The sequence below is a fragment of the Hypanus sabinus genome, chromosome 6 (assembly GCF_030144855.1).
Source record: "Hypanus sabinus isolate sHypSab1 chromosome 6, sHypSab1.hap1, whole genome shotgun sequence".
In the NCBI taxonomy this organism is placed as follows: domain Eukaryota; kingdom Metazoa; phylum Chordata; class Chondrichthyes; order Myliobatiformes; family Dasyatidae; genus Hypanus; species Hypanus sabinus.
The window spans coordinates 53,672,764-53,699,061 of NC_082711.1; the positions used below are offsets into that span (position 1 = coordinate 53,672,764).

General features: G+C 41.8%; 1 protein-coding gene across 3 annotated transcripts in view; it reads right to left on the reverse strand.

Moving 5' to 3' along the window:
• Positions 1-15,993: 15,993 nt before the first annotated feature.
• The window catches only part of malrd1 (MAM and LDL receptor class A domain containing 1), a 430,000-nt gene continuing 419,695 nt past the window's right edge, over positions 15,994-26,298 (reverse strand). For all 3 annotated transcript variants that reach the window (XM_059972137.1, XM_059972136.1, XM_059972138.1), the window contains 2 exons: positions 16,665-16,730; positions 15,994-16,434 (listed from right to left, as the gene is read on the reverse strand). In XM_059972137.1, the coding sequence (XP_059828120.1) occupies positions 16,315-16,434; positions 16,665-16,730 (186 nt within the window). In that variant the 3' untranslated portion in view covers positions 15,994-16,314. The remainder of the gene's footprint in view (positions 16,435-16,664; positions 16,731-26,298) is intronic.

Consider the following 26,298-nt stretch of genomic DNA (forward strand, 5'->3'; position numbering starts at 1 on the left):
CTCAGGTCTTACCAGCTTGAGCTGAGAAAAGAAAATAAACAAATAAATAAGCATTAAATATCGAGAAGCTGAGCTGAAAGTCAGTCTGTGAGTTGAGGTGGCGACTAGTTATGATCGAGTGAAGTTGGTTCAAGAGCCTGATGGCTGAGGAGCTCTAATAGCTCCTGAAGCTATGGGTGTATATTCTTAGGGTCCTGTATATTCTTCCTGATGGCACCAACAAGAAGAGAGCTTGGCCTGGATGGTGGTGGTCCTTAATGATGGATGCTACTTTCCTGCAACAGCGTTCCATGTAGATGTGCTCAATGGTGGGAATATAGTCAATAGACAATAGGTGCAGAAGTAGACCATTCGGCCCCTTGAGTCTGCACCGCCATTCTGAGATCATGGCTGATCATTCACTATCAATACCCAGTCCCTGCCTTGTCCCCATATCCCTTGATTCCCCTATCCATCAGATATCTATCTAGCTCCTTCTTGAAAGCATCCAGAGAATTGGCCTCCACCATCTTCTGAGGCAGTGCATTCCATACCTCCACAACTCTCTGGGAGAAGAAGTTTTTCCTCAACTCTGTTTTAAATAACTGATCTCTTATTCTCAATCCATGCCCTCTGGTACTGGACTCTCCCAACATCTGGAACATATTTCCTGCCTCAATCCTATCAAATCCTTTAATTATCTTAAACGTTTCAATCAGATTCCCTCTCAATCTCCTCAATTCCAGTGTGTACAAGCCCAATCCCTCCAATCTCTCTGCGTAAGACAGCCCTGCCATCCCAGGAATCAACCTAGTGAATCTACGCTGCACTTCCTCAATTGCCAGAATGTCCTTCCTTAAACCTGGAGACCAAAACTGTACACAATATTCCAGGTGTGTTCTCACTAGGGCCCTGTACAAATGCAAAAGGACATCCTTGCTCTTGTACTCAATTCCCCTTGTAATTAAGGCCAACATTCCATTTGCCCTCTTCACTGCCTGTTGCACTTGCTCATTCACCTTCATTGACTGATGAACTAGGACTCCTAGGTCTCTTTGCATTTCTCCCTTACCTAACTCTACACCGTTCAGACAATACTCTGCCCTCTTGTTCCTGCTTCCAAAGTGGATAACATCACATTTATTCACATTGAATGACATCTGCCAAGTATCTGCCCACTCACCCAGCCTATCCAAGTCTCCCTGTATTCTCCAAACGTCCTCTTCGCATGTCACACTGCCACCCAGTTTAGTATCGTCAGCAAACCTGCTGATATAGTTTTCAATGCCCTCATCTAAATCATTGACATAAATCATAAAGAGCTGTGGTCTCAATACAGAGCCCTGTGGTACCCCACTAGTCACCTCCAGCCAGTCCGAGAAACACCCATTCACTGTTACCCTTTGCTTTCTATCTGCCAACCAGTTTTCTATCCATGTTGAAACCCTGCCCCCAATGCCATGAGCTCTGATTTTACTCACCAATCTCCTATGTGGCACCTTATCGAATGCCTTCTGAAAATCTAGGTACACTACATCCACTGGCGTACACTACATCCACTGGCTTACCCTCGTCTAACATCCTTGTTACACCCTCAAAAAACTCCAACAGATTAGTCAAGCATGATTTGCCCTTGGTAAATCCATGCTGGCTCGGCCTAATCCTATTACTGCCATCAAGATATGCCACTATTTCGTCCTTAATAATGGACTCAAGCATCTTCCCCACGACTGACGTTAGGCTAACAGAGCGATAGTTCTCCGTTTTCTCCTTCCCTCCCTTCTTGAAAAGTGGGATAACATTAGCCACTCTCCAATCTTCAGGAACTGATCCTGAATCTAAGGAACATTGGAAAATGATTACCAATGCATCCGCAATTTCCTGAGCCACCTCTTTTAGAACCCTCAGATGCAGACTCATCTGGACCCGGGGATTTATTAGCCTTCAGTCCTATCAGTCTACTCATCACAGTTTCTTTCCTAATGTCAATCTGTCTCAATTCCTCTGATATCTTATGACCCTGGCCCATCCATACATCTGGGAGATTGCTTGTGTCCTCCCTGGTGAAGACAGATCTAAAGTACGCATTAAATTCTGTTGCCATTTCCCTGTTTCCCATAACCATTTCTCCCAATTCATTCTTCAAGGGGCCAACATTGTTCTTAACTATCTTCTTTCTCTTTACATAGCTAAAAAAGCTTTTGCTATCCCCTTTTATATTCCTGGCTAGACTGAGCTCATACCTGATTTTTTTCTCTCCGTATTGCTTTTTTAGTTAAGATCTGCTGTTCCTTAAAACTTTCCCAATCATCTGTATTCCCACTCATCTTAGCCCTGTCATACTTCTTTTTCTTTAATGCTATACAATCTCTGACTTCCTTTGTCAACCACTGTGGCCCCTTCCCCCTCTTTGAATCCTTCCTTCTCATTGGAATGAACTGCTTTTGCATCTTTTGTATTATCCCCAAGAATATCTGCCACTGCTGATCCACTGTCTTTCTTGCCAGGGCATCCGCCCATTTAACTTTGGCCAGCTCTTCCCTCATGGCTCCATAGTCTCCTTTATTTAATTGCAACACTGACACCTCTGATCTGCCCTTATCCCTCTCAAATTGTAGATAAAAACTTATCATGTTATGATCACTACTTCCTAATGGCTCCTTGACTTCAAGATCACTTATCAATTCCTGTTCATTACACATCACCAAGTCCAAAATAGCCTCGTTCCTGGTTGGCTCAAGCACAAGCTGTTCCAAAAATACATCCCTTAGACACTCCACAAACTCCCTATCCTGGGGTCCAGCACCTACCTGATTCTCCCAGTTCACCTGCATGTTGAAATCTCCCATAACGACTGCATTACCTTTGGCACATGCCAATGTTAACTCCCTAATCAACTTGTACCCAATATCCACGCTACTGTTTGGGGGCCTGTACACAACACCCATTAGGGTCTTTTTACCCTTACTGTTCCTCAGCTCAATCCACACAGACTCTACTTCCCCTGTTCCTAAGTCACCCCTTGCTAAGGACTGAATCTCATTCTTCACCAACAAGGCCACCCCACCCCCTCTTCCCATATTTCTGTCTCTACGATAGCACGTATACCCTGGTACACTCAATTCCCAGGCCTGATCCCCTTGCAGCCATGTCTCCGTTATCCCAACAATATCGTAGTTGCCCATTTTCATCTGAGCTTCAAGCTCATCTGTCTTATTTCTGACACTACGCACATTCAAGTATAGAATTCTTAGCCCATTCCTCCTCTCCTTGCTTAAAACACTGTCTATTGTACCTAACCCAGCTCCTTGAACTTCCATCGGGCTAATTGCACCTTGAATTTTGATGACCTTCTCAAGATCACCCAAACCTTCTACACATTTAACCCCATGCTCCTTCTGACCAACCCTCTGTACATGTAACTTTTCCAACACATGTTCTGTCTCACCTTTCTCCTTTACACAATTAATATTTGGGAAACGTGTATTCCCCACCTGTCCCTTATCCTTCATCGTATCTTCTTCTCTCGTATTCCTGCCCCCTGCACATCTAGTTTAACCCCTCCTGAGCAGCACTGGCGAACACTCCTGCAAGAATGTTAGTACCCCTCCAGTTCAGATGTAGACCGTCCCTTCGAAACAGATCCCAACATCCCTGGAACAAAGACCAATTATCCAAAAACCTGAACCCTTCCTTCCTGCACCATGCTCTCAGCCTCGTATTAATGTGCATAAGCATTCTATTCTTCGCCTCACTCACACGTGGCACAGGTAGCAATCCCGAGATTGTCACCCTGGAGGTCCTGACTTTCAGCTTCACTCCTAACTCCCTGAACTCTCTAAGCAGGTCCCCCGCACTCACCTTACCTACATCGTTGGTCCCTACATGGACCACTACATCTGGGTTCATGCCCTCGTTCTCAAGAATAGCCTGCACCCGATCTGAGATGTCCCGGACCCTGGCACCAGGGAGGCAACATATCATCCGAGACTCCCGATCTGCCCGACAAAATCTCCTATCTGCCCCCCTGACTATAGAATCCCCTAAAACTATCGCTCTCTTCTCTTCCCTCCTCCCCTTCCTAGTTGAGGGTTCAACCTCTGTGCCAGAGGCAGGACCACTACAACTCATTCCTGGTAGGTCATCCCCATCAACAGTATCCAGTACGGTATATTTATTGTTAATGGGAATGGCCGCAGGGGTGCTCTCCTCTCTCTGCCTGCTCCCCCTGCCTCTCTGGACCGTCACCCATCTGCCTACTTCTTGGTTTTTTGGTGTGACTACCTCCTGATAACTCCTATCTATCTCTGCCTCCACCTCCCGAATGATCCGTAGTTCATCCAGCTCCAGCTCCAACTCCCTAACTCGGGCTGATAGGAGCTGCAGCTGGACGCACCTTTTGCAGGTGTGGTCATCAGGGACAACTGTGTTGACCCTGACCTCCCACATACTGCATACGGAGCACACCACTGCTCTGACTGTCTTCCCCATACCTGAACTGGATTAATAGAATAAGTCTAAAAACCTAAGTCTAAAAAAATAAGTCTAGCGACCTTACCTTCTTCCCCTCAGCGAGCAATCACACAGGCTTACCAAAGTCCCCTTACGCCGAAGCCCACTTAGCCAAAGCCCAGGACTCTGCTTCCACGGACTCCGCTGCCCGCTCTGAAAAGAAGTCCTGCCTTTTAAAGTGCGCGCTCGACGCTGACGTCACTCGCGCCTGCGCAGTTCCCCCTCCTCCACAGGTATTGACCAGGTAGGTTTAAATCCTACCTACACGGTCGAATTCTCTGAGATCCCAGCTGAATCACAAGCTGTAACTTCCTCCCGATTCAAATATGCACATGAATTTTAGGAAATTGAGAGGTTATGAACAGTAAGCAGAAGAGATTAGTTCAGTTAGCTACTTAACTTCTAATTTAATTGGTTCATCACAATAGTGTGGTCCAAAGGGCCTGCTCTTGTGCTGTATTGTTCTATATTCTGTATTTCTGTTTCATTATTACAATCGGGAGAAATGTCAGTTTTCTTTATTTTGGCCGCATCTTTAGTCTTCCAGGGTGCAACCCATGGAATATTCACCCAGAGAGGCATATTACATTTAAATACATTTAAGGTGAAGATTTTTCCCATGTTAATATCATTTATACTTCCAGATGTGATTTGCTTTCAATTTTGCATGCATTCTAGGCTGAAGAAAGAACTGGACTCAGGTACATATGTAAATTATTCAAAGCCAAAGATTTTTCAAATGAGGTTTTGCATTTGGCACTAAAAAAATGCTATTCTACTTAGATTCTTGCACCAGAGTCTGTATTGCTTCTCACCCTGATAATGATAGGAATTAGAACTGAGAACACCATCATCTTACATTTCTGAAGAGCTTTATTATTAGAGGAAAGTAAAGTGCACAGCATTTATTTTCTTCTGAAAAGTACTTTGAAAAAAATAAAGTGCAAGTATGTAGTGAAAAAACTTTGAAGCATGTATAACTTTATCATATTAATTATAAAAATCTTGTTAGACACAATAACCTTTTGTTTCAGTAGTCTTATATATACCTATATATATAATAAATCATGGGGACATAATTGGTAACAATTCTTATTCCTTTGGCGTATTGTCACCTATCATTCTGCTTAAGTAAGCCCTCTTCAAGGGGAAAGTTAGTATCTTTGTTATAACTTGCAGATGCACATCTGTGGGCAAATATCCTCTGCAACTGAAAATCAAACAACTGCAGATGTTGGAAATCTGAAATTAAACGGAAGTGGTAATATGTTTGACACTGGCTCAAATTTTCTCTCTTCAGGTCTACAGCCTGATCTGCTGACCATATCCATCAGCCTTGCACTTCACAACTTTTAAGCTCTTTTATTTGTGCTTTCTAAATGTTAAATTCTCTTACCACTATCTCATGACCTGAACACTGTTTACACACTGTGCTTCTCCAAAATTTATTCACCAGGGCTGCTGCATTTGGTTACTGTGAACAGACATTACTTGGTGAAGTTTTAAAGAAACCCTTATACTGAAACTTTTATCAACACTATGATGCCAAGTGTCTGCATTGCTTCCTGGAGCACCTTACATTTGGTACTGGGAATCCCATTTTACATGATCAAGAAGGAGACTTTAAAGGAATATTTAGTCAGCACCAAAGGCCATTTAGCAGCCTGCAAAAGGATGGATATAAATAAGTGGGCAAGAAGTTGGATTATAGAGTGTCATACAGGAAAATGTAAGGATATTCAGCTTAGAAAGAAATTTTTAAAAGCAAACGGTTGTTTAAATGGAGTAATGCTTGATGCACCATCAATAACTCTCAGAGACGGGAGGCGAACGATAGGCTTTTATTAGCTGCAAGAGACCATGATTAGCAGCAAGAGACCACCACACAACATCCTGGAGACTGAGGGAGGAGCAGTGCCTCCAATCGCCTTTATACAGGGGTCTGTGGGAGGAGCCACAGGAGCAGTCAGCAGAGGGGCGTGTCCAGACAGGTATATATAGTTCACCACAATGCTATAAAATGATCTGGGAGCCCTAGTGCTTAAAACTCAAAAGGTTTGCAAGATGGTACTACGGGTTGTTTGCAAAGTCAATGAAACATTAACCTTTATTGCAAGATATGAAGTAAAAAAGAAGGGAAGTTTTTACAAGTGTACCTCAAGATCATAAAATATAGGAGCAGAATTAGGCCATTCAGCCCATCAAGTCTCCTCTGCCATTTCATCACGGCTGATCCATTTCTCTTTCAACCCCATACTCCTCCCCATAACCTTCCATGTCCTGACTAATCAAGAACCTATCAATCTTTGCCTTAAATGCATCCACTGTCCTGTCTTCCACAGCAATCTGTGGCAATGAATTCTAGAGATTTACCACTCTCTGGCTAAAGAAATTTCTCCTCACCTCTGTTTGAAATGGATGTCCTTCTATTCTGAGGTTGTTCCCTTTGGTCCTAGACTCTTCCACCAAAGAAATCATCCTCTCCATATCCACTCTATCTAGACCTTTCAACATTTGGTATGTTTCAGTGAGATCTCTCTCATTATTCTGAATTCCAGTGAGTATGGGCTTTCAATTGCTGCACACATGATAACCATTTCATTCCCAGAATCATTCTCATGAACCTCCTCTGAACTCTCTCTAATGCCTGCCCATCCTTTCTTAAATAAAGGGCCCTCAGCAGTGCCTTATGCAACCTCAGGATTACATCCTGCTTTTACATTTTAGTCCTCTTGAAATGAACGCTAACATTCCATTCACCTTCCTGACCACTGATTCAACCTGCAAATTAAACTTTAGGGAGTCATGTACAAGGACGCCCAAGTCACTTTGCACCTTGGAGTTTTAAATTTTATCCCTGTTTAGCAAATAGTCCATGCTTTTATTCCTTCTACCAAAGTGCATGATCAAACATGACCTGACACAGTATGCCATCTGCCACTTCTTTGCCTGTTCTCCTAATCTGTCTAAATCCCTCTGCAGTCCCTCTGCTTCCTCAACACTACCGGCCCCTCCAACTATCTTCATATCACCTGCAAATTTGGCCAAAAAGCCATTAATTTTATTATCAAAATCATTGACATACAATGTATAAAGAATCAGTCGCAACACAGACCCCTGTGGAATACCATTAATCACTGGCAGCCAATCAGAGAAGGATCCCATTATTCCCACTCTTTGCCTCCTGTCAATCAGGCAATGCTCTATCCTGCTTGTCATCTCTTCAAAGAATTTTAACAGATATGTCAGGCAAGATTTTCCCTTAAGGAAGCGACGGCAGATGAGAGGTGACCTGATAGAGGTGTATAAGATATAGAGAGGAATTGATCATGTGGATAGTCAGAGGCTTTTTCCCAGGGCTGGAATGGCTAGCGTGAGAGGGCACAGTTTTAAGGTGCTTGGAAGTAGCTAGGAGATGGAGATGTGAGGGGTAAGTTTTTTTATGCAGAGAGTGGTGAGTGCATGGAATGGGCTGCTGGTGACGGTGGTGGAGGCGGATACAATAGGGTCTTTTAAGAGACTCCCGGACAGGTACATGGAGCTCAGAAAAACAGAGGTCTGTTGGTAACCTTAGGTAGTTTCTAAGGTAAGGACATGCTTGGCACAGCTGTGTGGGCCAAAGGGCCTGTATTGTACTGTAGGTTTTCTAAGTTTCTATGTTTCTATGAAACCATGCTGATTTTGGCCTATTTTATCATGTGCCTCCAAGTACCCCAAAACCTCATCCTTAACAATTGACTCCAACATCTCCCTAACAAGAGAGGTCAGGTTAACTGGCCTATAATTTCCTTTCTGCTGTATCCCTTCCTTCATGAAGGGTGGAGTGACATTTCAAATTTTCTATTCCCCTGGAACCATGAAAGAATATATTGACTCATGAAAGATCATTACCAATCCCTCCACACTCTCTTCAGCCACCTCTTTTAGAACCCTGGGGTGTAGACACGTCAATTCCAGGTGACTTATCTAACTTCAGTTAATTTCAGTAATTTCAGTTTACCAAGAACCATCTTCCTATTAAAAGCAAATTCACATACTTCTCTCCCTTGACAGTCTTGAACTTTCAGCATACTACCAGAGTCCCCCACGGTGACGAATGATGCAAAATACTTTCTTCAGTTTTTCAGCTATTTCCTTGATCCCCCATGACTATCACTACAGCATCATGTGCCAGCGGTCCAATATCTACCCTCACCTCTCTTTTACATCTTATATATCTGAAAAAAAACCTTTTGGTATCATTTTTGATATTATTGGCTAGTTTACCTTCATATTTCATCTTTCCCCCTCTTATGCTGTATTACACTCAGTCTTGGTGTCTATATTTAAGAGAGAATATACTTGTTTGGGAAGCAATACAGAGAAATTTCACTAAAATGATTTTCTTGAAATAGTAGTCTTTCTTGAGTTAATGCAACATGTGGGAAGAGAAGTGAAGGGTCAGCATGTGACCCCTTCATTTAAACAGATTGGGCATCTATCCATTATGGTATGGAAGAATGAAACATGGACGGTCCGGACAGGTTTCAACAGTGCCTGTGACAATACTTTCCTTTATAGAAGTAAGAAACACAGTTTCAGAGTAAGGAATCATCCCTCAGAGATAAAGATGAGGATAGTAACTCTTTGGAATTGTCTGCCTCTGACAGCTATGGAGGCAAAGCTATGGATTATATTCACAGTGGAGAGTGAACAATATTTGAAAACAAATGAGTCAAGGGGAAAGGGCTGTAAGACAGAAGATTGTCTTGTTTCCAGGACTGGATCAGCCATGACCTGCTTATGTGATGGAGCAGGCCTGTTGGGCTGAATAGTCTATTCTTTATGTCTATTTTATATGTTTTAATGAGAAGTCATCCAGGAGAAAGTATCCGTAGAGACGTATGGTTTAAGAACATTTTCAGGTAGTTCTGTCTCAAGAATTTTTGGTTTAGTTTAACATCTATGAAGGAGCTCTATTAATTTCTGTAACCAGATCTGCTGAATGGCTCATATCATCATCTCATCCTATAACACAGCAATGGGCATTTGTGAGAAAACTCTTCCATACGTTACGTCATGGGTGGTTTTTAGCTGTGCAGCACAATTTCTTCAGTTTATCAGCGTTAGATCAATCTTTCTTTTCAGGATTTTCTGAACGGTACCTCCAGGGCTGTTCAAAAATCCATAAATCATTGCCCCTGTTATCATCCCTATGTGCACCTGAATGACAATAGTTTCTTAAATGCAATGCTTATTTACAATGGTGTACAGAGGAGTTCATATTGGAAGCTCTTATACTTCATCAGTTGATGCTGATTTAGTTTAATTCTCAATAGCATTGTCAGCAATGAGGCTGCTGGATGATTTGTGATTCTTTTATTTTCATCCAGAGTTCATGGTATCCATTTGTATAAATACATTGTCACCTTTGCATTAATGACAAGGATGGGAACTGAGCAAGCTATTGGCAGCATGAAAGAATGGTTCTATCATCTATATGTGCCCCAGATGGCCATGCACTAATTGCAAGCAGAGTTCTTTTAGTGGTGGTGTGTTGCAATGAGTCTGAGAGATGGGTTAATGGAAAACAATCAAGTGTATAACAGCAAACCTGGTACTAGTGCTGTCATGGTGCTAAAGATTGGCAGGAATGTTGGACAGCTAACCGACAAGCTGATTTAACATTGTTCTCAGATGAATAGAGCATTAGCTGGAAATCAGTCATCCTGACAACTGGTTATCATATTCTGGAATTAAAAACAATACCTGATCCAGATTCTCAGCCAAGAAACACAAACAATGAACATTCCTTTCATCAAAAATTTCACTGATTTATTCCAAATGTCATTTTAAATCTGACACCAAAGGTATTACAAGCTTTCTGTTTTCCTAGTTTTTTTCTCTAAAAGTTTTGTCCCAATTTTCCCAGGAATGGTGATTCCATTGGTGATGTATCTGTTTATGTGACAGGGTGGATGGGTGGAATTTGCGAAGGTTGAGGAAAGGACTGAGTGAATTGAACATATGGAAATTTGGAGTCTCAATGGGAGACCGTAAGCATATTAAGTAGATCTTTCAATATCTTTTCAAAACAGCTTTATCGTTTTGCTTTTCAGTTTCTGGTTCAAACGTGACACTTGACCACATGAGAAACTACATGACATGATCATGACTCCTGGATTGAATAGGGCAATACAGAGATTCAAGTTGAAGGTTTTGGAGTTCAAGAGAAATCAGGAGGAAATCGGGGAAGTAAATGAGAATGTGAGATATTTGTTTTGTCATCACTGTCTAGATTTAGCTTTCCCTCCTTCAACAACATCAGTGAAAGACAGAAATAAAAACAGCCTCCAGGAATTTCACAACTATGGACTTACGCTGGAAGTGTATAGAGTGCTGGTATGCCTGCCCATTAAAGCTGGGTCAATCATCAGCTATCTGGTGACATAATTAGTCAGTGAACTATGACCTTGTGCCTCTGGCAAATTTACCATTATACTTCAACAGTAGTCTAATAAATCTTCACATCTAAATGGTGTACCCCAAGAGTTGCTCTAGGAAGCAACAAAGCTCTGACAGTCTTACCTCTAAGTCTACAGAAAGTAAGACACTACACTGCAAAACAATATTAAAGAATCATTGTTGCCTGCAGGTTTGTTATAGCTTCTATGGTTATCATTATGTTGTAACTTCCTGTTCTTGAAGTGGTAATTGTTTTTCCGGCTACTTTTCATCTTTTTCTTTCTAATTTTTAGGCCGGCTGGTAATTTTATGTTATTTGATGATCACTGGGGTGGTGGGGGGGGGGGGCATGAAATGATGGTGAGCAATTGGGGATCAGGGTTTGGGCTTCAGGACTGCTTTATTTTATGTTACCGGAGTAGAAAGGTATGAGTGAAATGGGAGCATTGGGCAAAGTTGGGGTTCTATTGTCTGTGTATGTGAGAAGGTTAGACCATAAGACTATTAGACATAGAAGCAGAATTAGGCAATTCAACCCATCGAGTCTGCTCTACCATTCCATAATGGAATGATTTATTATTCCTCTCAACTCCATTCTCCTGCCTTCTCTCTGTAACCTATCATGTCCTTACTAATCAAGAACCGATCAATTTCATAATGACTTGGACTCCACAGCTGACGGTGGCAACGATTACCACAGATTCACCACCAGCTAAAGAAATTCCTTCTCATCTCTTTCATAAAGGGACGTCCCCATAATCTGAGGCTGTACCCGCTGGTCCTTGAATCCCCAACAAAATGAAACTGTTTCTCCACTTTCACCATCTCTTGGCCTTCCAATATTCAATAGGTTTTAATGAGACCACCCCCTCATATTTTGAAAATTCCAGTGAGTACATGCTCAGACCCATCAAGCAGTCCTCAGACGTTAACACTTTCATTCCCAGAGTCATTCTCGTGAACCTCCTCTGGACCCTCTTCAATGCCAGCACTGACTTATTGTCTGTGATGCCGCTGTCATTTAGGGCAGCAATGAAGTTCCTCCATCTCTGGTGGTATTCAGGGGTTCCTTCATCACGTCAGTAACCAATGAACATTACCTCACTACTTGTTTTATTTGCACTACTTATTTAATATGTATATTCACAATCTTTTATCCATTATTATGTATTGCATTGCATTGCTGCCACAAAGTTAACAAATTGTATGATATATACCAATGATATTAAACGTGATGCTGATTATATTCCACTCTTCTTGAAATAATGCTAACATTAGGATCCTGCAAGAGGACTCCTATGTCCCTTTGTACCTCTGATTTCTGGATTTTTTTCCCATTTGGAAAATAGTGTATGCCTTCATTCCTTCTATGAAAGTTCATGGCTATACAGTTTCCTACATTGTATGCCACCTGCAATTTGCAAAAGGATCTAGAGCTTTGGTATGTGCCATCTGCCACTTCTTCGCCCATTCTCCTAATCTAAGTCCTGCAGAACCCCTGCTTCCTCCAGCACAATGGCCCTCTCAGACAATGGCTGCTCCCACAAAGGTCGCTCTGCTCACAGCTTGCTGCTTCTTATTGGTTTTTGCCAAGTGCCTAATAAATTGTTATGTTTGAAGCTGCCAAAAAGTCCCAAAAGGCTCAGAGCTCTTTTAAACCTCATGACCTCTCTCCCATAAGCTAGAGCTCATGATGAATTCAAGCTCATCAAAAAGTCTCAGAAGGCTCTAAGATTTTTAAACCTCGTGCCATGTCTTCCACAAGCAACCACTCGCGATGCTTGAGTCCCATCAAAAGTAAATTATGTTAGCAGACAGAATCAACAGAATCTGCCAGCTAATCCACACTGAACCAATGGCCACCCATTCTGTTTCAACAGCGTTGCCCAGCAATTAGTCCATAGCCGTTTATACCCTAAGTGGTTCAAGTATTCAGTTGACCAATATTTATATGTTATTGGTGAGTCAGCTTCAACCACTCTGTGACAGAAACTTTCAGTTTCTGGGTGAAGAAAGTTCCCCTCTTATCCTCTCTGAATCTCTTCCCCTTACCACAAATCTATATTTTAGCTGCTCTAACATGGGGAGTCTGTCCTATCTATATCTCTCATAATTTTATGTACCCCAATTATGTCTCCCCTTAACCTTTCCAGCCCAGGAAGAAAAGATCTAGTTTCTCAGCTTCTTCTCTTAATTGAACTAATTAATCCCAGGCAACATCTTGGTGAATTTCTTCAGCACCCTCATTAATACTGTGACATGCTTCCTCTACATTGATCAGAACTGTATTGAGTAGTCCAGCTGAATTCTGTCCAAGATTTTATAAAGTTGGACCATAATCTCCCTACTTCTGTGTTTGATGCCCTGATTATTGAAGGCCAGTACCCCATGTCTTCCTAACCACATTGTCCATCTGTACTGGATCTGTAGACGCTGAGGTCTGAAATACATGATGTAGTCCTTACTTCTCCCAAAATGCATCACTTCACATTTGTTTGGTTAAACTCCATTTCTTTAGCCATTTCACCAAAACTTATATATCTGTCTGTAGCCTGAGACTATGTTACGCTTAATCAACAATTGCTCAAATCTTCATGTCATCCATGAATTTACTGATCTTGCCCTCCTCAACCAAGTCATTTTTGTATATTACAAACAACAAAGGTCCGCAGATCAATTTCTTGTTCAACAATATTAATCATAGGCGTCCATTTTCATAAATAACCCTCTACCATTATCCTCTGTATTTGATTGACAAGTTAATTTTGTTTTCAGACAGACGACTTGCCTTGAATTCATGGGCCCTAAATTTTTGAACCAGTCTCCCATGTGTGACTCTGTCAAAGGCTTTACTATACTCCCTGTAAATCAGGTACACTGCCCATTGATACAACTTGTCTTTTTAAAGAATTCAATCAAATTGGCCAGACAGGATCAACCCCGAAGAAATCTATGTTGGCTGTTTCTGATGAGTCTTGCTTCTCCAAATGATTCTCTCCTTCTGAAATTTTTCTGGTATCTTTCCCACCACTGATGTTAGGCTCATAGCTCTATAGTTACCAGAATTACCTTTGCTACTTTTCATGAAAATGGGGCCATGTTTGTTGTTCCCCAGTCATCTAGTACATCATTGCTATTTGGTGAAAATTGAGAAAGCTCTGCCAGAGCCCTAGCAATCTTTTCTTTCTTCTGGCTCCTTTACTAGTCTGGAATAAACCCCATCCAGTCATAGAAATTTATCCAACTTCAAGCCTGCCAAAGCAACAAGTACCTCCTATTTATATATGGAGACCTGTACTGGATTTTTCACCCATCTCTTATTGATTTCTGCAGTTACAAGGCATGTCTCCTTTGAGAAAGCTGATGTAAAGTACTCATTTAGAGTCTCACTGAGAACTGTAGGCTCCCTGCACAGATTGCTCCGTTTTCACTAATGGTACCTACTTTTATTCTTATGCTTATTTATTCTGATTATTCTTATGCTCCTAATATGATTACAAAATGTCTTCAGAGTTACCTCAGTCCTATCTGCCAGTGATTTCTTGCGACCTCTCTTTGCCTTTCCAATTTTCTTATTAGGTATTTCCCTACACTTTTAATACTGTAGGCAGTCCTCTCCTGTTATATGTTTCATAGCCAAGAAAGCCCAGCAGCATCTCTACTTTCTACAAAGGCTGAGGAAAGTCCATCTCCCACCCCCCATCCTCATCACATTCTACAAGGATTGTATTGAGAGCATCCTGAGCAGCTGCTTCACAGCCTGGTTCGGGAATTGCACCATCTTGGATCGCAAGACCCTCCAGCGGATAGTGAGGTCAGCTGAGAAGATCATCGGGGTCTTTCTTCCCGCTATTACAGACATTTACATCACACACTGCACCTGCAAAGCTACCAACATTGTGAAGGACTCCACGCACCCCTCACACAAACTCTTCTCCTCCTGCCATCTGGCAAAAGGTACTGAAGCATTCGGGCTCTCGCGTCCAGACTGTGCAACAGATCCTTCCCCCAAGCCATCAGACTCCTCAATACCTGGACTCTAGACTGACATTATAATTTGCCCTCTACTGTGTCTATTGTCTTGTTTATTAATTATTGTACTGCCCTGCACTGTTTGGTGCACTTTATGTAGTCCTGTGCAGGTCTGTAGTCTAGTGCAGTTTTTATGTTGTTTTAAAATAGTCTAGTGTAGCCTTGTGCTGTCTCACAGAATCTAGTGTAGTTTTGTGTTGTTTCATGTAGCACCAGGGTCCTGGAAGAACGTTGTTTCATTTTTACACTGTTCTGTACCAGCAGTTTATGGTCGAAATGACAATAAAAGCAACTTGAACTTGAACTTGAATTTCTACTTACTGAATTCTCAGTATTCCTCAACATTCCTAAGCATTCAGAGTTTCCTATACTTGTCATTCCTGGCTTTCACCCTTACTGGAACATGTGGCCTTGAATTGAACCTTGCAACAGTGAGTGGAAGAACTGCGGATCACTACTGCTGCATTGACCTCTTTGCTTTCTTCTTTCTTGAGTACTAAAACCCCCGAGGAGGTTCAATTAATGTGACTGAGCTATTCTGTATGCATGAATTTCATATTCTGCAATGTCTCCAGCAGATTAGAACTCCAGATACATCAGGATCAGCAAGGAGTTTTTTTTTAAAATCATGGTCTATGAGTACGCAACGCAAGCTTCGGTAAAAAGAGAGCAGAGGAGGTGTAGATAAAGAAAGGAGGCATGCTTTCAGTAAGAGATTGAGAACGTAAGAATATTGCTAATGGTGAATGCAGGTGCTATGATGGAAAGGTAAGTAAGCTGAGATGGGAATGTTAAAGATATACAAAAACATAAAGTTAATGCCAAGGAGCTGTTGATGCATCAATGGGACAGCTTAAATGACAATGTGATCTGACACATTGCTATCTATTATAGAACTATGCTGATTTTGCAGGAATGTTATCCAATCAGCTTCTGCTTGAATACACTTATCCAAATAATTTTTCAGAAGTGAGCCTTTTGACAGTTTTATGTTACTCTAATTCCATCTTAATGTGGTATTCTGTATATACCACAGCACACGGCCCTTCTTGCTCACATTAAACATGATATCAATTCAATTTATGATCATCAAGGGAGGTCTTTAAATTCACTATAATTAGTCAAGAGTGTCTGCTGTACATATGGGCACAAAACATTATTTCTCTATTTAATGATTTCAAATAGAAAAGTTTGTAAAAGTTTACAGATCTTTAAGCAATGTTGACATTCAATAAAATAGACGGTTCTTCGTTATCAGCAAGTAAATCACTTTAGGTCATTGTAGTAAGAATTATTCAGGAAACATCTCTGCTTTAACTAATAATGCTCGAAGTAAATTTATCTTTTTTAAGTATTTCTGTAATTCAAATTTCCAGGAGTTTCTTCTGGTGGCTTCCAGTTCTCCAATTTACCATCATACAAAGGATTGGAAAAGGAAGTGAGTTTGTTTGATACCCTGGAGATCACCTGTTCAAAATGAACAAAAAAAATTGTTATTCCTAAGATATGTAATCTTTTCCTCCACGAGCTACTGTTCACTTGAACTATTTCTAGTCAGCTACAGAGAATTTCATGTTATCTGTTTTTCAGAGCATGCTACCTAACGATAATATTAAACATTATTATTGATCCTTCTAAGCATAAAGTTTATTTATCATGACTGGGTAGAGCTATATTTTTTCTGGCTGTAATCATACCTTGCATGGAGTTTGCCAGGGGTAAACACTGATAGCTGAACTTGGCAAGGTGTCCTCCATTGTAAACTGAAAATAAAGAACAGTAACATTTATATAAAAAAAAATAAAGCACAGTACCTTGGCACAATCACGCTATCACTCTGGACAAGTTCATACTGGGAACTGTCAGGAAAACAAATGCCATTGAATATTGACTAATTACATTTTTATTGATGAAAACTGAGCAACTCCCTGGATGCCAGACACACAAAAAGAAACATTTGTCTTTGAATTAACAAGCTATAATCATGACTTTTTTTTTGGTAGGGGGGTTGGGATTCCTGGTCCTGATGAACAGTCTTATCCTGAAACTTGATTGTTTATTCATTTTCATAGATGCTACCTGACCTGCTGAGTTCCTCCAGCATTTTGTGTATGTTGCTACAGGTATTCTACCAGTTTTAATTCAGGTTGTCTGTATCCTGTAGGTTTAACTTAAATGGAAGGATGAATAGATAGTCTTTTATTGTCTCAATACAGTCAGTGATATTCACATCATATGTTTTAACTTCGGGGACCATTTGTTTTGATTTTCTCCCTTCTGAAAGCATGGACATCTGCTGGACAGATCTTCAAGTTGCTGACTGATTCCACTACCATGAGATCCCAACAATGGTGTGCAGCCATAAATAGGCTGGTGGGAAGGCAAGCATACTTAATTCCTAACTGTACGTGACAGGATTCTGGAGTTCCAGTAATAGTGGTAGAAACTATCTTTGCATTTACAAAGTATGCAGATAAACACTCAATATGGTGTACTGTACAAGACAGTAAGCCATGGTTTGAGAAGTGGATTAGACGACTGGTTACCTCTTCTTTCAGCTCCCATAGCTGTGATTAATTAAATCACATACAGTAATTCCACGTGACCTTTGTGAATATGGAAATCTCCAGAATGTCACCTGCTGAATGGACATGGATGAAGCTGTAACAAACAGCTATCTTGTTGTTGAAGACTCTCGGGCAAAGATGATAATATGAAGTAGAAAGCTAAACTAATCACAAGAGAAAATCTGCAGATGCTGGAAATCCAAGCAACACACACAAAATGCTGGAGGAACTCAGCAGGCCAGGCAACATCTATGTAAAAGAGTACAGTCAATGTTTCAGGCCAAGTCTCTTCATTAGGCCTGAAGTGCTGAAGCCAAACTGATTTTGTGTGTGAAGCCAAACTGATCTATTTTTCTCTCAAGTAGGGTCACAGTAGAGAGGACTTGTGGAATTCCAGAAACGCAAATCAGAAGGAAACAAAAGTTTCAATCCTGAGAGCTCTGATTCAAAGATTAAAACCAAACCTACAGCAAATCATAGTCTTAGAGCCCAGAGGCAGACTCTTCAGCCCACTGAACAACAAGTACCCAATGAAACTGGTTTAATTTTTCATGTCCATCACATTCCCATCAATTCCCCTCAGATTCCACCACTCTGCTACAAACTATGGACAATTTAGAGACACCAATGAACCTACTAGTCCACATATCTTCGGTATGTGGAAGGAAACTCAAACACCTGTAGAAAACTCACTTGGTCACTGGGAGAACGAGGGCACTCCACTGTGACAGCACTCTGGTTTAGGGTCACTTGAGCTACGGGATAGTAACTGTAAGAGTAAATCCACTATGCTGCTCAATTTCTGTAGTGATATCGAAAAGTGCTCCAGTATTCACCTCAGCAACCATTCACTATGAAGTGCAATTCATTCAGCAGAACTTCCCACTGAAAATCATTGCTTACTTTCTATATTGAGTTCAATTGAGATAATTAGAAGGTGAATTGCACTGCTGAAGTACTAAGACTGATATTGTGAAGCAGGATCAAAATGTAAAATCATCTTTGGTTTAAATGTCTATCTGCAAACACTACTCACACTGTCAATTAACTCAGGTATTAACAAAACAGGTAACTCCTTTAAGGTAAGAACACAGAAAAACCTAAAGCACAATACAGGCCCTTTGGCCCGCTATGCTGTGCCAAACATAGACAGACAGACACACTTTATTGATCCCAAGGGAAACTGGGTTTCGTTATAGTCGCACCAACCAAGAATAGTGTAGAAATATAGCAATATAAAACTATAAATAATTAAATAACAGTAAGCAAATTATGTCAAATGGAAATAAGTCCAGGACCAGCCTATTGGCTCAGGGTGTCTGACACTCCAAGGGAGGAGTTGTAAAGTTTGATGGCCACAGGCAGGAATGACACTTACTTTAGAAATTACTGAGGGTTACCTGTAGCTTCTATTTTTCTAAGCTCTATACTATCCAGGAATCTCTTAAAGGACCCTATTGTATCCATCTCCACCATTGTCATCAGCAGCCCATACAATAAACTCAGCACTCTGCATAAAAAACTTACCCCTGACATCTCCTCTGCACTTACCTCCAAGCACCTTAAAACTGTGCCCTCTCGTGTTAGTCATTTTATCCCTGGGAAAAAGCCTCTGACTATCCACACAATCAATGCCTCTCATCATCTTATACACCTCTATCAGGTCACCTCTCATTCTCTGTCACTCCAAGGAGAAAAGGCCAAGTTCACTCAACCTATTCTCATAAGGCATGCCCGCCAATCCAGGAAACATCTTTGTAGATCTCCTCTGCACCCTTTCTGTAGTTTCCACATCCTTCCTGTAGTGAGATGACCAGAACTGAGCACAGTACTCCAAATGGGGTCTGACCAGGGTCCAACAAAGCTGTGATATTACCTCTTGACTCTTAAAGTCAATCCCACGGTTAATGAAGGCCAATACACCATCTGCCTTCTTAACCACAGTGACAACCTGCACAGCAGCTTTGAGTGTCCTCTGGACTCAGAGCCCAAGATCCCTCTGATCCACCACACTGCCAAGAGTCTTACCATTAATACTATATTCTGCCATCATATTTGACCTACCAAATGAACACCTCACACTTAACTGTGTTGAACTCCATCTGCCACTTCTCAGCCCAGTGTTGCATCCTATCAATGTCCCACTGCCCTCCACACTATCCACAAACCCCCAACCTTTGTGTCATCAGCAAACTTACTAACACATCCCTCCACTTGCTCAACCAGGTCATTTATAAAAATCATGAAGAGAAGTGTTCCCAGAACAGATCCCTGAGGCACACCACTGGTCATCGACCTCCATGCAGAATATGACCCATCTACAACCAGTCTTTGCCTACTGTGGGTAAGCCAGTTCTGGATCCACAAAGCAATGTCCCCTTGGATCCCATGCCTCCTTACATTCTTAATAAGCCTTGCAATGGGGTACCTTATCAAATGCCTTGCTGAGATCCATATACACTACATCTACTGCTCTTCCTTCATCAATGTGTTTAGGCACATCCTCAAAAAATTTAATCAGGCTTGTAAGGCACAACCTGCCTTTGACAAAATGATGCTGACTATTCCTAATCATATTATTCCTCTTCAAATGTTCATAAATCCTGTCTCTCAGGATCTTCTCCTTCAACTTATCAACCACTGAGGTAAGACACACTGGCCTATAATTTCCTGAGCTATCTCTACTCCCTTTCGTGAATAAGGGAACAATATATGCAACCTTCCAATCCTCTGGAACCCCTACCGTCCTCATTGATGATGCAAAGATCATCCTCAGAGGCTCAGCAATCTCCTCCCTCACCTCCTTCAGTAGCCTGGGGTACTTCTCATTTAGTCCCAGTGACCTATCCAACTTGATGCTTTCCAAAAGCTCCAGCATATCCTCTTTCTTAATGTCTATATACTCAAGCTTCTCAGTCCTACAGTAAGTCATCTCTATAATTGCCAAGGTCCTTTTCCATAGTGAATACTAAAACAAAGTATTCATTAAGTACCTCCGCTACCTCCTCTGGTTCCATGCACACTTTTCCACTGTCACATTTGATTGGTCCTATTCTCTCACATCTTATCATCTTGATCATCACATATTGCAGAATTCATTGGGATTTTCCTTAATCCTGCTTGCCAAAGCTTTCTCATGGGTCCTTCTGGGTCTCCTACTTTTATTCTTAATCTCCTTCCTGCTAGCCTTATAATTTTCTAGATCTTTATCATTACCTATTTTTTGATCCTTTCGTGAGCTTTTCTTTTCTTCTTGACTAGATTTTCAACAGTCTTTGTACACCACAGTTCCTGTACCCTACCATCCTTTCCCTGTCTCATTGGAACATTCCTATGCAGAATGCCACACAAATATCTCCTGAACATTTGCCACATTTCTGTCATACATTTCCCTGTGAACATCTTTTCCCAATTTATGCTTCCTAGTTCCTGCCTGATAGCTTCATATTTCCCCTTACTCCAATTAAATGCTTTCCTAACTGGTCTGTTCCTATCCCTCTCCAATGCTTGTGTAAAGGAGATAGAATTGTGATCACTATCTCCAAAGTGCTCTCCCACTGAGAGACCTGACACCTGACCAAGTTAATTTCCCAATACCAAATCAACTACAGCTTCTCCTCTTATAGGTTTATCTATATATTGTGTCAGGAAACTCCCTGAACACACCTAACAAACTCCACCCAATCTAAACCCCTCGCTCTAGGGAGATGCTAATCAATGTTGGGGAAATTAAATAGATGAAATCTATGAAGTGGAATTTAGCACATACAATTGCAGAAAAGCCAGGAGAGCCAGAAATTCTATATCATCACGTGACGTAATTAAAAATAATGGAGTTTGGGATTGCAGAGCTTCCAACCACTTGATGCATAATTTTGATTGGTTCTGCCTCTGGAGGTGCTGCTTGTTTTGCATGCAGTACGTTTTGTACAAACATCACTTCCTGATCATAAGCTCTTTTTTTCACACTGTTTCCAGCAGGAGTTAATTTGGATTTCAACTTGAAGCACACACGGTAGAAAGACATCTATCTCCATTCACTCTTTCATTTAAAAACCTTGAAGAAAGCTTCCGGCTTGGATGATATTTGAGAAGGTGTTTAACTCCCTTCCTAGCTTTCTATGCAATGGGAGCTGAGGGTAGCAGAGTGAAAAGATAAACAGTCTTCAAAGGCATCGCCCACATACTGGAGGTGCATCTGAACGTGTCAATTACCAAGCCCTGGCATCCAGCTCAGAATACAGCACACTGATCATGTCTTCGTGACTCTCAAGCAAAACCATGATTCGCATGGCTGCAGCTCAAACATGTGCCAGAGCTGATGTGGCAAGAATGAGGGCAATCTATGCTAAGCATGAAGCTGAAGCATGGATAGAGCAATCTCATGTAGACATGGAGAAGATTTGAGGAGAGGTTACATTGAGTATGTATATGAAGAAACAGCTGATTTAGACAGTGGTGGTCTTCTCTCTAAGAAGGTGACTGAGGAAATTACCACTTGTGAGAGCCCTCAAATAAAAATCGAAGCAGCACACCAAGATGGGATCCAGCTTCCTGTCAGGCTTCACATCAAATTTCCACCCAATCCACGTCCTGAACTTGCATCCTCAGCTTCAGATTCAAACCCAGAGAAAGATGAATCCTCATTTAAGGAAAAAGTGAGAGGTGCCCAAGGGCACCAACCTGGAAAAACATGGGGTGTTCACCACTTAATAAGAGCAGAAAAGGGCTGAACAGTGCACCAAGAGCATCGATGGCTCACCTTTAACAGGAGCTGCTGCAGAACCAACTGTACAGTTCTCATTTACTGCACTAGGCTGTAGTGACAAATCACCATCGGACACTAGCTCAATTGACATACTGAGTCTGGCCAGAGAAGACTGAGGCAGAGTCAGTCCAAATATGGACAAGACAGTCATCTGGAGAGTGGTGGAGAATCTGGGGAGAGTAGAAAGGAGAAATGGAGAAGCAGTCGCAATATATTACAGAACACAGATGGACACATGGTGATCTCCAGGAAACTGAGCCAAGGCTCTATTGACACTTCAGAAGAATTAGACCCAGGTACAGCTGTAAATTCATGAGCAGCACCTTGGGCAACTGGTTCCAGCACACCAACAGCTGAGCAGAGTGGGGAGCCAATTGAGTATCCATCAGAAGTAGCTACTTCTCCATATATTCTAAAGACATGTTCTGGAATATCAGAAGCTATCAGAAGCAGAACTGGTGGATTTGTCGGGTCTCAATACGAGGGCAGGTCTGCTTGCCTCTGCCAACTCTTACTAATTGCAACAACAGGGATGAAATCCCAGCTTCTGAGGCTGCACACGGTTGTTCACACCATAAGGACAGAGCTGACAAGATTTCTCCCCATTTAGCTCTGCTGCTGAGGTTTTCCTGTTGCTTGAGAGAAACGCCACCTGTGTACATAAGGGACGTGAAGAGTGCAACGGTCAGCACAGTGCACCTTCTGCCCAACAACTGGACTTTGGTTGGGTCATAGTGGGTGAAATTTGCCTTGATGGTGCTCATCAGGACACTGACAGGTCATTTAAGACTAATGTTTGGACAGTAGGCACCAAAGTCATTTCAGATCCTGTGAGAGTAGTATCTATCAGATCAAATCAAGTTTAATTAATTATCATTCAAACCATAAATGGATGCATCCAAATGATACAACGTACCTCTGGGGCCAAGGTGCAAAAACATACACACACATTCAAAATAATGAAAGAGAAAGAAAGAACATAGACAGGCAAGAAAACACATTTTTAGTCCAAGATCCTGAGCAAGAAGTCATGCAAATTGATGTCTGCCAGCAGTCCAGCCTATAATTCCACCGATCCAACACAGCATGAATAGGAGAGGCTACTCCCAACCGAGCATGGATGCCACACTACACCGCCTCAGGCATCTTCTCCTCACCCAGACTGCAGCTTGAGGCTTAGTTCTTGCTACGACAGAGGCGACAATGCTGCCTTGCCTCCTGTCTCTGCACAAGCAAGGGAAACAGGCCTGTGGCAATCAGCATCCAAAAGGGTCTTGTGATCGCAGAAGAAATATTCAAGACAGTCATTCACAACTTCTCTGCAACCACTTTTGTGTATCAACTCCAGTGCCTTCAAGCAGTAGGCTGCAGTACCCCCTGCACCCAGGTCAGCCCCTCTGAACCCATTTTGGTTCCTCACGTGCCCCGGCAACCTGACTCTCCTTCCATGGGCCTATGGCTGGCCTCTCTTTCTCCGAACTGCCAGCTGGCTACTCCAAACAACAAGCAGCTCACTGGTGTGGTAAACCTGTAGTACTTGTAGTTACTGAACTCCATTACGTATAGACTTACAATAAAAAAAACACATTTGACAAAGGATAAAAGCACCTTTAGTTGCCCCCAAGAGGTTGCTGCCTCTACATGTGTGCCATCTTACCAACAGTTATACGAAAGAGAAAATTATAGGACTAGCCAAAGACACCCTTTGCAGTGGTTGGCACGTTTGTAAACAGCCTCTCAGAGCAGAGCAACTGAATTGGACAAAGGTTAGAATCCTTCTTCTTGTACAAAGACAGGTGTATGCAAAGGAAGTGTAGTATGTCACAAAGCAGGAACCTCTTCCAATCCAAAGTAACCTGAGTGAACTCTGTAGTTTTCTTGACTTTTGGGGGAGGATGGTCCACAGTGAATTGGACGACATATTAAGAAAGCATAGCTAACTTAAGAGGTACCTCACCCAATCATCGTTCTGTTTGAGCACTGTGTCACGGGTCTGTTCATCAGACATTACCTCGAGCAAGCATGGAATCAAGGAAAACATTTTTGAAGTGAGAATGATTAAAGAGAATGTGAAATGTCAGGAGGATGTTATGAGAATGCAGGGTGAGTTGGACAGGTTGGGTGAGTGGGCAAATGTATGGCAGATGCAGTTTAATGTGGATAAATATGAGGTTATCCACTTTGGTGGCAAGAACAGGAAGGCAGATTACTATCTAAATGGAGTCAAGTTAGGAAAAGGGGAAGTACAACGAGTTCTAGGTGTTCTTGTACATCAGTCAATGAAAGCAAGCATGCAGGTACAGCAGGCAGTGAAGAAAGCTAATGGCATGCAGGCTTTTATAACAAGAGGAATTGAGTATAGGAGTAAAGAGGTCCTTCTGCAGCTGTACAGGGCCCTGGTGAGACCCCACCTGGAGTTTTGTGTGCAGTTTTGGTCTCCAAATTTGAGGAAGGACATTCTTGCTATTGAGGGAGTGCAGCGTAGGTTCACAAGGTTAATTCCCGGAATGGTGGGACTGTCATATGTTGAAAGATTGGAGCAACTGGGCTTGTATACACTGTAATTTAGAAGGATGAGAGGGGATCTGATTGAATCATATAAGATTATTAAGGGATTGGACACACTGGAGGCAGGAAGCATGTTCCTACTGATGGGTGAGTCCAGAACTAGAGGCCACAGTTTAAGAATAAGGGGTAGGCTATTTAGAACAGAGATGCAGAAAAACCTTTTCACCCAGAGAGTGGTGGATATGTGAATTGCTCTGCCCCAGAAGGCAGTGGAGGCCAAGTCTCTGGATGCATTCAAGAGAGAGTTAGATAGAGCTCTTATAGATAGCGGGGTCAAGGGATATGGGGAGAGGGTAGGAATGGGGTACTGATTGTGTATGATCACCCATGATCACAGTGAATGGCAGTGCTGGCTAAAAGGGCCGAATGGCCTACTCCTGCATCTACTGTCTATTGTCTATTATTGTCTAAGACTTTGCAGTAAACTGCTTCAAGACTAGTCTCTGAGACTGATCACTTGACTTTTAGTTTCAGTAGGTAAATTCCACATCATGGATGTCAGGCAGGGAATGTTCTATCTCAAGGAGGAGCTGTTCACTTTGTACGCAGTTTATTTTATACAAACATCACTTCCTGTTTACATCTTTTCCTGTGTGGGTTAATTCTGATTTGAACTTGTAGCACACACGATAGAAAGACATCCATCTCTATCCACACTTCATTTGCCCTTGAAACAGCAATATCTTTCCATAAAGTTTTCTCATTCAAAACCCCGAAGAAAGCTTGCAGCTCAGGTGGTTTTTGAGAAACTCCCTGACTGGCTTTGTATACAAAGCAGTGTGAGGGCAGTAAAGATATCACAGAACTAGTTCTGTGGAGGCCACTCTTTGTGCTGCCCTCTCACCTCCGCCCAGTCATATTTGGAATTTCTTCATTAAACTCTTTCCTCCTGGAAGTGCCTTGTAAAAAGAAGTTTTAGGTAGTTTGTCCTAGTATTCTTTGGTGTGTGTTGATGGGACTAGGCAGAATAACAGCTTGTTTTGGACCAAGTGGGCCAAATAACCTGATTAGGTGCTGTAGTGCTCTATGACTCTGTGACTGTATATGCCTCTGGGGTAATTTGATTGAGTTCCTGTGGGACTATTTACTACATTAAAGGTACTATATAAAACAGCCATTTCTGAAAATCCATTGGATTGTAAACAAGGAATTGTTGCCTACATCTTTTTCTGAATAGCCTTCTTATAAAAGGAAGCTACCATCTAAAGAAGTAGAAGTACAATTTATTTAAGTCTTGCGTCCATCCCTCAATGGGAGGGAGTAAAAATCTTTGCATTATGACTCCATTGCAATGTGCAGACATGTGAATTTAAAAGTCTAATAATGGCTTGTAGAAAGAAGCTGTCCCGTAGCCTGTTGGTCCTGGCTTTAATGCTGCGGTATCGTTTGCCAGGCAGAAGCAGCTGAAACAGTTTATGGTTGGGGTGA